Genomic DNA, 17,036 nt, shown 5'->3' on the forward strand with positions numbered 1-17,036 from the left:
CCAGCACCATGAGCAGGAATACACACCCCATTTGTTCTCAGTCACTCCATCTGCAAGCTACCATAGCAACCCTCACAGTGAGGTCAGTCACATCAATGGGAAACAATTCCTACACTCATCCCAACATCCTGTGCTTCTGGTAATTCCCCAAGCAACAAGAGCACGGCAACTCCCCAGGGTCCATGTGGAGGTGAAGCCCTTCAGGCAGCATCTGTCCACTCACCGTCAGTGTGACACCTACTGTAAGCACCACACACGACACACACACTAAAGCCAACACAGGCTGCTGCTCATCATTGATCTTTTAATACGAGCCCTTTCACAATATACAAAGTATGTGATACAGGATGTATGGTTACACAATGATTTATTTGTTATGTCCCAGCAGCTTGGGGCGACAAGTGCCATTCAAGAACTGAATGAAGTGTTAGAAAATGTCATCTGTGGCAACCAGAAAGTTCAATCTGAGGTGTTAATCTCAGTATCATACAGACACTTTGCATAACAAAAGTCAAGTATACAGTATGTAGAAAGAACCATTTTACAACATGGAGACAGGCACACAATGTTTCACAATACCCTGCAAGTACGACGTTTCTACAACCAGATTCACAGTGTATAAAAAGGTAATTTCTGATTCTGTCACAGACGTACAGGCACAGTTAATCATAACACAATCGGGAACAACAACTTTGTCATCAGAGTTCATCAGGTCAAAGTGAGAGACTTGAGTCAAAACATTATCATATGACATCAGTGTGTCAGTCCCTCCACTGGATTTCATAACGCTGGGGTAATTACACCACGGACAAGCTAATAACCGAAATGATTATTACACAACAACAACAACTGACAAGGAGTAACACTACAATTAAAAGTACAAATCTATGCATGTCCTATTTCTGTTTTAGGTCAGTTTTATACAGTTTGTGTCCCTGATCAACTTGTTCCTAAATAACCACGAATCCAGGTGCTGATCTATGAGATGTTTAAACCTTGAAACTGCTCCACAGCAGCAGATTTTGAGAGAGCTTGTGTGAGTCGACACAAGATGGTCAGTTCCTTACCATCCGAGATGTGTGCTGCATCAAACGTATTTTTAAAGCGCAGCAAAAAGCATAAAAATACTGAGAGCAAGTGGCAATTCCTTCCTGGGGAGTCCAGTGAAGGAATATCATTGGTTTTTGCTCCAGTCAAATTTTTCTTTCTAGAAGAAATGGATGAATACTGAGATGGGTTTATTCAATGTCTGGTGCAATTTTCCAAACAGATTTGTTTTCCTCCGTGGAGCTCTCTGAATCTTGGGTGCTGTCTTTGTTTCTCACACAGATGATCATGTGAAAATCTGATGTATATGATTTGAATCTATGGCTCCTTATTAGCATGTGGCATGCGGTTGCCATGGTGAGTTCATTAACTAAAACTTGCTAAACCAGTCATTAGCGCCCCCATGTGGAAAGATATGATAGCAAATATAATACAGTATATGGATACAATTCTGTGACATGAAGAGGCACCAGTGACCTGAGGCCTGGAAATCAAAGATTGAAAGGCTGCTACTGTGAGAAGAAGCAGAGTAAAGCTGTCGATGGTGTTTCTGACTGGATCTTTACCACAGTCCTGGTTTCAACTGTAGTCATTAGTTCTATCCACAAGTTTCCGAACGTCATCTATGGTCAAAACCGGAAGCCGGTTTTGCCGGTGTGGTGGAGTTGTACGTTTACGTTTCCATGGTTTTCAGTCGTTGTCATAGTTGCGGTAAACGCATGGATCTATTAACGCTGGCTTTTAACACGGATGTCAATTTGTGTGATATCCACTGTTAAAAGCTGGTGTGATGATCCAATGCGTTTTACAGATTTTCATTGGAAAAAAAAGAAAGAAATCCATGCATTTACCGCGACTACTGAAACCATGGAAATGTAAACATAAAATTCCACCGGAAGAGCAAAACCAGCAAAACAGGCTTACGTTTTTGACGTTCGGAAAAGGGTGGATACCGTTACTGCACGTCAGTGTGGAAGACCTCCCACTGGGGGCTTTGTCATTTTTTTTTAACATCTACCATAGGGAAACGCTGGACCATCACCTTTCAAATGTACTGCAACCTCACGTCTTTAGCCCCCCCATCTGGTCAACCTCTGGATCTCCCTGCGTGTGCATCCAGAGTCAAGGCTTGCTGTACCAGTTCATGGAACGTCGGAGAGCTTGCTCCCAGCTCTGCAGGATAGGGATGTACTCCCTGCGCAGACCCTCTTTAGGTGCCCCTTGAGGTAAGAACACCTTGTCCTCGCACTGGAGCTTCTTCAGTTCTTCTCGGGTTCTCCAGAAACCTGCAGTAACAGTCAAAGACAGAAGAACATGAGGCAACATGAACAAAACAAAAACCTAACATATAAAACAGGAAGTCCTTTAAAGGTAAAATGTGAGTTACACAATTATTTTCATATGAAACAAGATCAAATCTACTTCATTTGTTTGATTTGATTAAAGCACTGACTAATGTCTAACCATCTAATTATTACATAATCTGAGTAATTAAATGGAAAGCAGGTTACATAACAAACAGCAGCATTTCATTTGGCTTCTTCTCCCAGTGTCAGCGACAACAAACATAGCTCTTTTGATCATTCCTTTTCAAATTAAACTCAATGTCATGACCAAGTGTTGTGCTTTTTAAAGAGGAAATCCACTGAGAAAGTAACAGACTAACACTGACGTATCTCACTGATTGACAGACACATAACTTCACACAGCTGGCTGCTCGCTGTAGCAACCACAACCAAAGCAAGCTGGTATAAACTGATACAAACACAAATGTTTCAGATGGAAAAAGCGTACGGCACAGTGTACAGGTGAGTGAATGTATCTTTGCGTACCAACTCCAAGTCCAGCTACAAAAGCAGCCCCCAAACACGACATCTCGTGGTGTTGGGGTCTGGATACCTTCCTGGCAAACAAGTCTGCAGTGAGCTGCATGACAAAGTCATTGGAGGAAACTCCACCGTCCACCCTGAGGGAGACAGCATGAAAGACAAAGCTCTCAATTACATTACACTGCAACTCACTTTACCGTAACAGTATCAGAGAAATATACACACGTAATGGATTGGCAATAAGAACTTGACTGCATTAGTGCAAAGCCAATATCAACTCAGGCATCACACAGTTGGCTGGAATATCCTCCACTCCCTACAGCAGGACACACACTGAGTGCACTGACTCCACAGCACTGACACAACTGTACCTGATCTTTGCGATGGGGATGTGAGTTTCTTTCAGCATCGTCTCATACAGCTGCTTATTTCTGCAAAGAATAAACAAAGAGCTTTAATTAGCATGAATGAGAGTAAGTATCAAAGACGTTAAAAGAGGAACAATCTCTAAATTACTCTTTAGTTATATATTTTATCGTGTTTTTTAATCATTAGGGAGAGATGCATCTAAATTTCATTGTGCTTCATTGCTCGTTGACAGTAAAGGAAAATTGAATTGAATTGAAATCAAAGGGACTCGCCTGAAAGCCAGAGACTCCAGTATGGCACGGATCAGATGACATTTGGTGGTTGAAGGTTTGAGGCCCATGAGTGAAGCACAAGCTTTCGGGTCATTCAAAGGAGCCTTAGGATAAATACAGAGTGTATACCGACATGTCAGATGCCTGTTAGTGTCAGTGAAAACAAACCTGATCCTTGACCACCATCGGTGCAGCTGAACTGGTTCACTTAGTGACTGTGCATATGAACGATCAACATTCAGGACACACACTTACAGAGGCCAGTTCACAAAGGAAGGCAGAGGGAGAAAAAAAAGAGACACATAACAATGTTACACATGAACAAAAAAAAAAAAGACAAAAGATAAAGAAAAGAAAAATTGCTGTGGTGATAAATATCATGCTGTCAATCAATATCCACCTGTATGTATGTACAACACAAAAATACACTCATGCTTTAGCTTTGAGTAAATACACTGGTGTAAACATTATGACCACGAACAGATCTCTCTTTGACACATGTGTTTAAATGTTGTATGTACCTGCAGGCCACTGAAGGAGGGTACAAAACAAACTCCATCAGAGTTACTGACACTGTACGCCATGGCACTCGTCTCCTGGACGTCAGAGAAGAGCTCTGCAACAACAACACACAGGCTTCCTCCATTAAATAATAAATAAATAAGCAGTATCCACTTAAACATGAATAGATTTAAAGAGGCGGATATACAGAGCAGAGATTTTCAATTTAAATAGGAACTATGCAGGATTTGTAGCTTAACTATGCTCCATTTTTACCTTAATTACAGCTTTGGGGTAATTGTGATAAATTACTTTTAACGTGTTACGAGGGAGAATGGAGGCTCTCTGTCTTCCACATTTGTGTCACTTATCGCAACTCTTGGCTGAAAACCAACCTTGCAAGATGGGGGCACACAAACGTGCCCCGTAACCCGTAATCTCTTGTTTATGACAAATTAAACTACACGTCGTAACATCGTATAATGATAGATAACGTTATCCACCGCTGTATTAATTGCTTTCTTGCCAGCTGCGTTGTAAACAAATGCACATGGCTGGGAGGAGGGTTAGCAAAACAGCTGAAAGCATAGTTCAAACCTGAAAACACAACATTATAAAGTTGCTACAATGAACATATATATATATAAAAAAAACAACAACTGCCTATTACCTCATTCAGCAGAGCGAAAGTAATATGAGCATTCACTTGGAGTCATGTTTCTGGCCACTGTGCAAGTATTACTTCTGTTCGTTCTGTTTTTGGCTCCCACCGAATCCTATGGGAAGTATTTGGCTGCTGGGCTGTTAACTGTTCCACCATGTTAATCTGCTAGTTGCTAACTGTAACTATCTGCTGCTTGGTGCTGAGCACTTGGTGCAAGGTGGGTTTATCAGGGCATCTTCAGTGATTACAGCTGCTGTTAACAACTGTGTTAATGGGACAAGATGTAGACTGAAACCGAACCAAGAGCTACAACAGGCTAAAAAGATGACAGTCCGACACCTCTTCACATCTTGTCTCACAGCCTCAGTCCAAGCCTTCTCACACCGTTTCACAGCTCATTGCTCACCCAGCTCCTGCGCCCATTTGATAGCAGTGCCTGTGTCTGCTGCGTTGCCCTCCGCCAGGTAAACCACCTCTGAGCCGATCTTCCATCCCACCACAGGGTACAGACCTACGGAGAACAAGAATGGGCTTGTCATGTACCTGACTGTACAGGAGATTATCACCTGGATAGCTGTGTTTTGTTTTACCTGCCACAGATGTATGTGGTTTGCTCCCGGTGTTGATGTTCATGAAGGTGCCTGTCCCCATGGTGATCTTCACATCGCCAACATCGAAGCAGCACTCTCCAAACATGGCTGCCTGCTGGTCCGCCATCTGTAGCAGGGGGATGGAGGAATGTGTTTGTGAGATCTATCTATCTATCTATCTATCTATCTATCTATCTATCTATCTATCTATCTATCTATCTATCTATCTATCTATCTATCTATCTATCTATCTATCTATCTATCTATCTATCTATCTATCTTTTCCAAAATTTAAGTTTCAGCTCAAACATTTGAACACAAGTTGCTTGTTTCTACAGTAGGGTTGGGTTTAGTTTTTTATTTTATTTTTATTTTTTAAATATCAACATTGCCGTTTTTTTAAAAATTGGGACCTTATTTGTAGCACAAAATACGATCATTTATTCACCCAGATAACTTTGGTGTCATTACAAGTGGTTCCGACGAAATTACATCCAGCGAAGAGCCGCGTATATCCGTATAATGCGAGTCTACAGGGCAGCGGAATGCAGCCTCTAAATAACACATTATCTGCCATGAAACTGGTTCATTTCACCAATATTTTGTTATGATAGGCTAGTGCTATTTCCCCTCTGAGTCCGGGGTTAGCTGTTATCAACATCCGGGGTCTGTAGGTTGACCTACTAACCTCTGACCTGGATGATATCATCTGAGCAAAATATTGGTAAAATGAACGAGTTTCGCGGCAGATAATGTGTTATTTAGAGGCTGCATTGCACTGCCCGGTGTACTCGCATTATATGGATATACGTGGCTCTCGGCTGGATCCAATTTGGTCGGAACGACTTGTAATGACACCAAAGTTATCTGGGTGAGTAAATTATTGTATTTTATGCTACAAATAAGGTCCAGATTGTAAAAAACGGCAATTTCCCTTTAAACATAATTTTTTTACCATTTAATGGCAGTGACACGCAGGCTTGAACTCAATCAAAGGGCTGTAAAAAATGATTTCTTATCATAATTACACAGATAACTGAGTGTGTGTATGTGTGTATGACACAAAGACCATGACAACTCACCACTGACATGATAGGAATGGGTACTCCAAAGATAGATGGGTCTGTGGAACCAAAGTCGTGTCTGGTGCATCATGGGAGAGAAACCACAGACAATGTTTCATCTCACACTTTCTGTCAGTCCTCTAACACTAACCAGGATTTTACAACTATATCATATCAGTGCTAAGCTGCTCTATGTTACAGTTTATTCAGTGAAGAGATGTTGAGAAGTGTAACAACTAGGAATCCTACACACTGATGAGCAGAACATTTTAGTTTCGGTTTAAGTCAACCTCTGAGTCAAGTGTTGCATCATTTCTGACATCTGGTTGGCAGCCATGACAGTGGATTACAGAGGAAAATGGAGGTATGATGAGCTAGTGACTGATCAAATGACTGAAACTTATGACTGTGTAGTGAGAAGAAATTTAAAGGACACCACTCACCCTGTGTCTTCTACTTTGGGGAAAATAGAGAGAGGTAGAGACACAAGAGAGCACAGGAAACTACTCCAGCACATCTGTGAAAAGGAAAATCACATTACAATGATGTAAAACAAAACCCTCCAAACACAAACACAAACATGACAGGAATGACACCAGACCTGATAGGAGTCGAAAATGCCAGTTGCACTGGCGTTAGAATAATCAGTGGCATGGATGCGTCCTAAAACAGACAAGGAGATACAAATTAATGAACCAAAAAAGGATTTCTCAAAAGATAAAACAAAATTTGTTTGAGCTCCGGGTCATTTTCCCAACTCAGCCCTCCCTCACAGGAGTTAGAAGAAACATTTCTGAGAAATATGCAACAGGATTGGAAACACAAAGAACTTTCTGTCTGGGTCTTAAAACCCTGCTTAACGCTGTGTGAAACACGTAATGTGCAGTTTTCAAAAGAAATTGTCCTTACAGCGAAATGGCTTTTAAATGAGCTCAAACCTTTTGTGAGTTTGTGCAGGAGCCAGGTGTCTATTGTCCCGAAGCAGCAGTTGCCTTCAGCTGCCGCCTGATGAACCTGGAGGAAAAAGGGAAACAAGCAGCAACGGTCACCTACATCACGTCGTGGTTGCATGCTCTGCTGTGCTTTTAACTATTGTATGAACTATCTCTATGGCAACAGGCTGAATAATCAAGAAAAGTATTGGCATGACAATTATGATGACAACTGAAATCTGGGCTCAATAAGAGCGATTACTGGGAGGATTTAATATTTAATCGCCACACTTTGATGGCCACACTTCTGGACTCTGATGTATATTATATTTTTATGTTGATGTTTATTGCATATTTAAACATTGCCATGCAAACACACGCATACACACTCACTTGCTTGTAGTGTATCAGGGCCCAGACGAGGCGGAAAGTAACATGTTGTGTGGAGAAGACAATAAGACTTGCTGCAAGCAACCGTTTCTGTCTGCTCATGAAGTACAGCACCTTCATCACGCCGTGGATTGCCTGAAGTTGACAGAGAACAGCATGAAGGGAAAGTGCCATACACACACACACACGTATACTGTATATATATATATTCAAGGGGGGTTTCATATCATTCAAATGTTCTGCTATTTCATCCCTTGTCTCTGGACCACATCCCCTTTTCAGTAGAAGAAATTTAGGGATGCAAAGCAGCCAAAGACTCACTTTCATTGTGCAGGATCTGTTCCAGGACTTCACCAGGTCTGCAGCCCTCTGATCCTGCCAGCTGATGAAGTTATGGAAGGGAACTCCAGTTTTCCTGTCAGAGGAAATGAGAAAAGAGAAGAATTGAAATGAACCTGAACTGGAACCAGGATTGGTGTTTTTAAAGTTGACTAAATGTCATCTGGAAACATTTTTTTTTAAAAGAAGGAAAAGTAATATTATTTTCATTCAGCTCACCTGTCCCATGTTGTGAAGGTGCCTCGCTGAGTGGAGATGCCAAGGGCCTCCATCTGTCGCATTTGCAGTCCTGCATCTGTAGGACAGAGATGAATCTCTCATGTAAATTCTTATCCTGTCAACGGTTGAAAACGTCTCACATTTCACACACACATGGTACAGACTCTTTACCATGTGTGTGTGAAATGTAAGACACACAGACACCAAGAAACACACAGTGTTATTTTTTTCTTCCTGAGATGCAAAAAATAAACAAAGTGTTATATGTGTTGCATGACTGAATGTGCATTAGTCCGGTGTACCTCAAGAACTGACCTCCATCTGCTTATCAGACTTGTGTTTACTTTACTTGTTTGCATTTGAAAACATGCCAAACACTTTTACATTTCAACATGCTTGTTATGTCAGATATGTAATAGGTGTGTCTATTACTGTGAATAATGAATCACGTCTTGTTTAGCCTTTTGTTTGGTATCTCTGTGGACAGACTTGGTAACAGTTAATGGTGCCACTGTACCTTGCACAGCTCCCTTGACCACAGTGATAAACCCTTGCCATAGCGCATCTGGGTCCATCTCCACATGACCCACCTCTGGATACAAGGGAACAACCTGGGGAAATGTTGTGAAAGAAAAGTATAATGTAAGTAGAAGTTTTACTCAGAGCGAGTGGATGGTGTACGTGACAATTACGGATAAAAACAAAACAACCTTGGTGGTGCATGATCCTCGGATTTTTGTCTCCTTGTCATAGACGTGACACCTGATTGATGTAGTACCGACGTCCACTGACAAAATGAAGCTCTCCTTCTTGAAACCGTTCCTCTGAGTCCCCATGGTAGAAAAACTATGTCCAAGTGTCTCTCAAATTGTCCCCACGTTTTCCATGGTCAGCTCATGTTGTCTCTGGTGTAGGTGGGTGACCCGACGTGTCGCTTATCAGCCCGCGGTTGCAGTGTCGCGTTGAGGCTGGACCTCGACCTTCGGACCGTCCAGTCCCCCGGTCGGTCCTGACCTGCTGGGACCAACACGGTGCTCAGGTTAGTTTACCACGCCGAACAAAAACACACTCTCAGAGAAACAGACAAATAGTCTTAGCTATTCTGTGAGTCAAAAAGAAAGCGAAAAATTTTAAAAATTAGTTTCTACAGAGTGTAGTCTGGTGGAGAGCTGAAGTAGGAGTTGAAGTAGGAGTTGGCCACTTCAAGAGTTAAGCTAATTGGCTACTTGGCTAGCTGTCAGAAAATGAAACTTCTTAGAAAATTATTATATATTAAGTTATATACCTCTCTCTGGGTCTCTCGCTCCTCACATTACTCACTACTGCCCGGCAGTCACTCAGCATGTGCTCATACAGCAGTGAGGCGGACACACTGAAGTGTCTCTTTGGGAAAATCCAGCAGTTGAGTGTCGCCAGGTCGCATGAACACAAACAGACGCCCTCCGCCCCTCCGCGCGCCTCTCGGCTCCCGTAGAAACACAGACGCCTGCGCATGCGCAGAGCGAACTCTACAATCACATGCGGATGTTTGTAGCTCGGCACACGTGTGGCTAGTCACCAGCTCCCGTTAGCTACACGAACCTGATTGAAACAAACGATATGGCAAAGTCAGAAGTAAGAAACCCGTTACATTACATTTACGCTAACCAGGCTTCAACGTGCACTAGTACTTTGCTTGGAGCGAGTCCTTGTGTGGTTTTATTAGCTGCAGACTAACTCGCTAACAGTTTGGTTAGCAGACGGTGGTCCCATCAACAAACGCGGTTTTAGTTGATTAACCTACACTGTGCAACATGTCAGTTTGTTCTTAATGGCGTTTAATAATACTATAATAATGTTAGTAACTCTTGAGTTAAGACGAGTTAATAGTTGAGTGATTGATAAGGGTACCACTCAGTGGTTTGACCTCTGATTTATGAGGTAATTTACTGCTTATATTTGGGGTTTGTGAGGCAACACAAGTGTTCAGGTGACATCACTTTGGGATCCTAGAAATGGTTGTAGACATTTCCCACTGCTGTCTGTGATTCATTTTGTGAGTAATAGTTACATGATAAATAATTGACAAATGAATTGTTTTTTCAGGCTCCAAAGCGTAAAAGAAGACAAAGCAAAGCTGCCACCGATGATGATGTTGTGGAAGAGCAGAACAACGTTATCAATGGCAAGTCATTTTTCTTTAAGCAACTCAAAGTCTACAATGAACACAGCAGCTTGGACACAGTAATAGCAGAAACATGGAATTCAACTCAGTTCATGTTTTCTCTACAGAAGGACAGACTGAGAGCTCAGAGACGAAGCATGAGGAGATGGACCAAGATGAACAAGGTACGTCAAACACATCACACATGAGGTCTGACTGAGATTGTGAACAGTGGCAGTAAGTAACAAAGCTTTGTGTCTAGATGCTCAGACGGACATTGAAGTGAAAGCAAATGCGCCTACTGTGACTGTTTGCTGGGAGAAGAAGAACGAGGAAGGCGCAGATACAGAACAGGGAGAGACGATATGTACTGGTAAGGCTGTTCACAAGTTACATAACCTGTGCTTTTTAAAAAGAAACAAAGACTGACGTGTGTTTGTCACTAAGAAACTGTAAGAAACTATAACCATGACAACACCTTCTCAACATAAAAAAGGAGTGACTTCTCAGTTTTCTTTTTATCCGTTTGTAACTTCTGTCTGTATATTAGATGTCTTTTGAATAAACACAACCACAAAAGCAAAAAGACATTTCAAATAAAGAGACATTTAACAACCAAGTGCTCCAGCAACATCGCCAGCGATTGGGAATAGGTACACACAACCAATGCGCATGACACAGACACACCCACATATCTTACTCACTAATATGACACGCTCTTCCTGGAGCGAAGGCTATGAAGTCTGTCTGTTGGTTCTAAAATAATTAATAACAGGTTCTGACAGGTTTATTTATATCTCCTAAAATAATCTAAATAACTGAAAGATGACCAAGCAATTGGAAATGCAACAAACAATTTGTCAGAGTAATATTCCGGGCTGTGTCAGTAAAATGATTTCCTCTTTAGAGTCCCAGATGGAAACCGCCACTGAAGAAAATGAAAGTGCCGCCATAGTAACTGTAACTTGGGAGAAGAAGAATGAAGACGGACAGGAAGAAACCAAAGGTGAGGTGAACAGATGGTTGTTCAAGGAGCGTTAACAATTTGTTTGTTTGTTCCGTTGTCTTATTCACACATAACTTCTTCATGGCAGTGGCATCACAGTTTTTTTGGACCTTGACAATTCTGTTATTTTGCTGAAAAACATATATATATATATATTATATATTATATATATATATATATATATATATTTACCTGATCTTTTAGGTTAGGGTTAAGTTAGGTTTGCACATGTTCTGCACACTAAGTGACCACCTTTACACAGTTACTTTAGTTATAACCAGATAACTAACTTCTCTTAATCTGTAGCAGTCAATGGGAAGCGTAAGGCTGGTTCTAACATTGAGACGTCGCCATCAAAGAAGAAGAAGCTCATAAATGACGGTATGAACTCAAAATAAGTTCACCTGATGAAATCTTTGTGAAATACCTGATTTCCTAACCCTCGCACATTTCACTGTCCTGTTCTGTTGTAGGTTTTTGTCTTTTTGTCGGCAACCTGAACAAGTCCAAAAAGTTTGAAGAGGTCAGAGAATCTTTAGCGAGTTACTTCATGACACAAAGTCTCCTGGTTCAAAACATCAGATTAGACAAGTCCAAGTAAGTTTGTCTGTAATTGAATGCTCATTAGGTTTATTTCTCCCTCTTTTGAGCAGTAAAATGTATTAGGTGAAGGTACTAAACAAATACTAAAGCGATGCTCTATTGTTGTAGGAAACATGCACATGTAGATTTGGCCTCGGAGATGGATTTGACTAAAGCCTTGGCGTTAAACGGTGAGGTGATCCTTGACCAACCCATGACGATCGCTAAAGCAAAGGTCAAAACTGAGAAGGATGACAAGGTGAAAGCTCCTGTGGACAAAACAGGTAACTCCTCTCACTGTAACTGTTTGATTACACATTGTTTGAAGTCATGTGCTACTTAAAGCAGAAGTAAGCGATCCGGTCGTTTTGGCTAATGCTGCGTTCCAGGCAGGCTTTTGAAACCGTAAATTACAGCTTCAAGTCACGACTTACGACTTTGTAGCGTTCCAGGCAACCCACTTGTGTTTTTCCGACCTGTTTTACCTGTGAAAGTGCACTATAACGGCCACTCGTAACTTCCGACCCGTGAACTCGCACCAGATCGAACTGGTACGACTTCACAGGTCGGAAAAACACGAGTTGCCTTGAACGCACCATAATGTCTTGTCAGCCGATGGAGTTAGCAGCCCCCGCCCTCGTCCCTACGTCACCACATTCAGGCGCATCCGATTCCCTTGGCTGCACACACACAGCCCTTTATGCCGTTCTCTCTCCTCATTGGATAAAACTTGTAGGATACGAGAAAAGTTTTCTCCTTGGCTTACAGCAGAGCAGAGTGACTGACAGACCCGTGTTTCGGTCCAAACACTCTATATAAGTGATTGCTGTCGGAAGATATAACTATTTAAGACTTATATTAACACAAAAATATCGCTTACTTCTGCTTTAACAGTCTAGATAAAGATGCAGAGCTAGTTCCCCTGTGTTTAAGATAGATAGATAGATACTTTATTTATTCCGAAGGAAATTCTGTTTCTCAGCTGCACAATAAACAACATCATTCAGCAGCAAGACATAAAATAGTAAAAATGAGTGCATTGAGAATAGAATAAATAAAAAACAAAAACAATAAATAAATAAATAAATAGCCCATGGTAATAAAAATGCAGGATTGCAGTGGAAAGTGCAAGTGCCTAATAGTATGTGGGACATCATTCCCACAACTCCTCTCCCAGTTATTGAGAGACCAGGTATTGTTTAAAAAACTTTTTTTTCTCCTTGTGTGCTTAAACAGTGATTTTATAATAGGATCTGGGAATGAAAAACATAATAAGTTTGTATAATGTAGGACATTTGGTCTGATTTGACATCCTTTCCTCTGCAGTGAAAGATGGGAGATGTTTGTTTCTGAAGAATGTCCCGTACAACGCAACAAAAAAAGACATTATCAAAGTCTTCCACAAGGCCATCGCCGTCCGTTTCCCTGGTGGCGCTAAAGGCCCAACCCAAGGGTAAGACTTTAAACCATCAGTGTTGAGGTTCACCTGCAACTATTCAGTTGTGTCCAATGTCCAAAATATATAATTCACATTTTAAGTATTCAGTAATTCTATGATTTTGATGTTTGTTGGGAAATAAAAAGACATGGATTGATTTGTAATGAGATTTTTCTTACTTTCAACAGGATTGCCATTGTAGAATTCAAAAATAAAACCATTGCTAAAAAAGTGCTACAGAGAAAACAAAAAGCCAAGATCCAAGATCGGCCTTTAATTGTGGACAGTGTGGGAGACAAAAAGGACACTAAAGCTGAAGACACAAAAGGTAAACCATCAGACATATTGACGACGTGATGCTACAGCTTCTCTTTTTGCAATCAGTTGAACCTATATTCACTAAAGATCCTTCTACTCTGTCACAGCTGCAGCTCCTCCAAACAACATCCTGTTTGTGAGCAATCTGCCGTACAAACTGAAAGAGGAAAGCCTCAAGAAAGTCTTTCAGAAAGCTGTCAGCATCAAAATGCCTGAGAGAAATGGCAAATTAAAAGGGTGAGTACATGTTCGCCGGCCCACCTTCTCCTTTTCCAGTGAAGAGAGTATTTGAATATTCTCAGGAAACATCTGTAATTCTCTGCAGATATGCTTTTGTTGAGTTTGCAACCGTGGAAGAAGCTGAGAAGGCTTTGCAGGCAGCTCAGGACCAGAAGGTCTCAAAAAGGCTGATCAGAGTACAGTTCTTTGAGAAGAGAGAAAATCCACCACAGGTGAAAGGTATGTGGGAGAGTTTCTTGTTCATAATACATGTTATGTACTTAGCTGCTTTACCAGGTACAGTTATTTACTGATGGTAAATACTGATTTACCGATACTGAGGACTTGTGTTCCCTTTGGGATAAACGTGTGGTTACAAAGCAAAGGCGACCATGAATCAGCATGACCGCATTCTGCTGTCTGAATTTTTGGTCATGCCCTCGGGGCGTCGTCATAAAGCTCCACCACGGAAAATGAATCCAGATCTTTCATCCCGTCTGCTATCAGACTCTTAGCTTGTGGAAATTAATTTATAACGTTGTCTTACAATCGATTGTGTGCTATTTATTGATGTATTTATCTATTTATTCTGTCTACTTATACATTGTGTACCAGATTTATTAGTGTGCTCTCTTTGGTCTTCTAGTGGTATATGTTCCTCTAGTGTTATATTTATGTTATGCACACCATAACTCTCTCATAACTAGCTCTCACTGACATTGTAAATATATATGCACCTGTATGTATGTATGTATATGTCTGAGAGTTTGTATAGTTTTTGGCGGACTGCTGAACAGAATTGCCCTCTGGGACTAATAATGGTGATCAAAGTCAAATGATGGTAAAACATCAATTTTAATTGTCCCTGAAGTCAGTTAGAGTTGTAATGAATTATTGAAATACTGATACCACAATTTTCTGATGTTTTTTTCTTCTTTCTAGCCAAATCAAAAACCCTGATTGTAAATGGCCTCAACCAGAAGACGACTGCAGAGACTCTTCAAAATGCCTTCGAGGGTGCGCTCAGTGCAAGAGTCGCCGCAGAAAAAGAGACGGGAGTTTCTAAGAGGTTGGAAACATGAAAACGTCCATTTTCTGTTGTAAATGTCTGAAGTTGTTTCACGTCTTTTCACCTGTTATACAAGTCTGCTTCACACCGTCTCGCTCTTTTCTCTCAGCTTTGGTTTTGTGGAGTTTGAGAGTGAAGAAATGTGCAAAACCGCCAAAGAAGCCATGGAGGACTGTGAGATAGATGGATGCAAAGTGACTGTGGGTTATGCTAAACCCCAGACCAAGAAGACTGGTCAAGCTGCCAAAGGAGGTGTGAAGGGACGTCCCGGTGGTCAGGCTGCAGGTCAGAAGGCTGGCAAAGGAGGTGTGAAGGGACGTCCCGGTGGTCAGGCTGCAGGTCAGAAGGTTGGCAAAGGAGGTGTGAAGGGACGTCCCGGTGGTCAGGCTGCAGGTCAGAAGGCTGGCAAAGGAGAGCGTGGAGGCAAAGGAGGGAAAGCCGGCCGTGGAGGTAACACCGAGTTTTACCACTGAAGGATGTTTGTAGTTATAGGTCAGCAAAGACGGAAATATTTTGCCACATGGATTTAAAACAGCATAAATCACTATAATATTAACAATCAATGAAATGAGTGCGTAATGCGACACAGAACTGCCTCTGCATTTTACCGTCTTTCAGTTCACTGTCTTGGTTTTACGGCCTGGAACTTCAATGTTTTGGTTCCCGCTCACAGCTCCCTCAGTGTTGTTACTGTTTTCACCCCAACAGCTCTAAGAAACCCACTGTACTCTACCTCCTCAGCAAAACACACACACACACACACATACACACACACACACACACACACACACACACACACACACACACACACACACACACACACACACACACACTTGGTGACCAGCTGGTCAACACAGAGGAGCATTTAGCAGCTAAAGAGGCAGATAGGTCCCTCTGGAGTGGGTGGAGACCAAAACAGAAAAGAAAACTACATATTGGACATAATCATGACTCCAAATTAATACTAGCATCACCTCATATCTGCTGGATGAGTAAATTAAACACTTTTGCTATTGTGATTTATTACGATTTTGTCAATTATCTGTTTTATCTAGTAAGATCAAGTTCTCAGTCCGTTTTCTCCCTTAATCATTTTTATTCTCCCAACGTTGTCAGGCTGACTTGACTGTTGTCAAAAGTAGGCTACTTCAGTACTAAACCCTTCTACTAAAAGATTGATCCGTGGTGTCTCTGTATTGATACAATATTGACCCACACATTTTCATGATACTATGCTGCTGTATCAATTTTTTCCCCACCGGCAATAAAGTCTTGTCGTCAGAGGGCCTTAACTTTAGATAGACACATTTTATACTTCAGCTGGTTTCCATAAGACACAACAGACCAGCATTCACTGTCTTCATATAATTTGTGACTGCACTTATTGGAAATTGATTTTTTTTTTTAAACCTATATAAATCTGTTGTTTCCTTGCAGGTAAAGGACGTGGAGCGAAGGCGCCTGCTGTTAAAGAAGTGGAAAATAAAGGCTAAATAAATATGATCATGGAGAGTTTAGTCTTTTGTATTGAGTGTAAGACTTTACCTTGAGGTCAGTTCATTGTACTGCAAGTTTATGATCCAGTGCTGTTTACTTGACTGTAAGACATTAGACATCTTCTAATTTCATATTTTGTACTAAAAAAAAAAAAATCATAATTACTATGAAAGTAAAGAGAACCAAAACTTGTTTCACATTGTGCAGGTTTGTTATGTGAAATGTGGATAAAGATTTAATCAGTGTGTCATTTTCTAAAGTGAAGATAAAAATGTATTTTAAATCCCACCAGCTGTGTCTTTTCTGTTTTTGTTAAAACATCTGTGATAAGAAGAACCTCAAAGGTTACCCCAGGACTTGGTCAAACCTCTGCCAAGTCACAGACTACTTCTTCTCTGCCACTGACCTGAAATAACACCACAGTCCCACAGCTCAACATGCCATATTCTCCAAACCATTATCAGAACACACACACATCATGGCTGTAAAACAAAACAAAACAAAACAAAACCCCCCAGACTGGGATTTCCCCCAGTCCACCCCCCAAG

At 41.2% G+C, this 17,036-nt stretch overlaps 2 protein-coding genes across 2 annotated transcripts; one reads left to right on the top strand and one right to left on the bottom strand.

Moving 5' to 3' along the window:
- Nucleotides 1-287: 287 nt before the first annotated feature.
- On the bottom strand, nt 288-9,166 carry gk5 (glycerol kinase 5). The gene is made up of 16 exons (XM_083991403.1): nt 8,927-9,166; nt 8,734-8,827; nt 8,217-8,292; nt 7,980-8,073; nt 7,662-7,793; nt 7,275-7,350; nt 6,938-6,999; nt 6,780-6,853; nt 6,355-6,415; nt 5,273-5,399; nt 5,089-5,193; nt 4,039-4,133; nt 3,518-3,621; nt 3,248-3,307; nt 2,880-3,013; nt 288-2,333 (listed from the first exon to the last, which is right to left on the bottom strand). Exons 1-16 carry the CDS (start codon nt 9,050-9,052, stop codon nt 2,170-2,172), a joined length of 1,584 nt encoding a protein of 527 aa, XP_083847529.1. The 5' UTR covers nt 9,053-9,166; the 3' UTR covers nt 288-2,169.
- LOC311000658 (nucleolin-like) lies at nt 9,143-16,971 on the top strand. Its single transcript, XM_083991402.1, has 15 exons — nt 9,143-9,255; nt 10,302-10,380; nt 10,488-10,544; nt 10,622-10,732; nt 11,267-11,365; nt 11,672-11,746; nt 11,839-11,962; nt 12,077-12,231; nt 13,274-13,400; nt 13,574-13,713; nt 13,811-13,940; nt 14,029-14,162; nt 14,865-14,991; nt 15,101-15,441; nt 16,429-16,971. The coding sequence occupies exons 3-15, from the start codon at nt 10,526-10,528 to the stop codon at nt 16,482-16,484; spliced, it is 1,638 nt and encodes a 545-aa protein (XP_083847528.1). The 5' UTR covers nt 9,143-9,255; nt 10,302-10,380; nt 10,488-10,525; the 3' UTR covers nt 16,485-16,971.
- Nucleotides 16,972-17,036: the final 65 nt, after the last annotated feature.

This window comes from Trachurus trachurus (assembly GCF_905171665.1).
Source record: "Trachurus trachurus genome assembly, chromosome: 17".
Taxonomy (NCBI): Eukaryota; Metazoa; Chordata; class Actinopteri; order Carangiformes; family Carangidae; genus Trachurus; species Trachurus trachurus.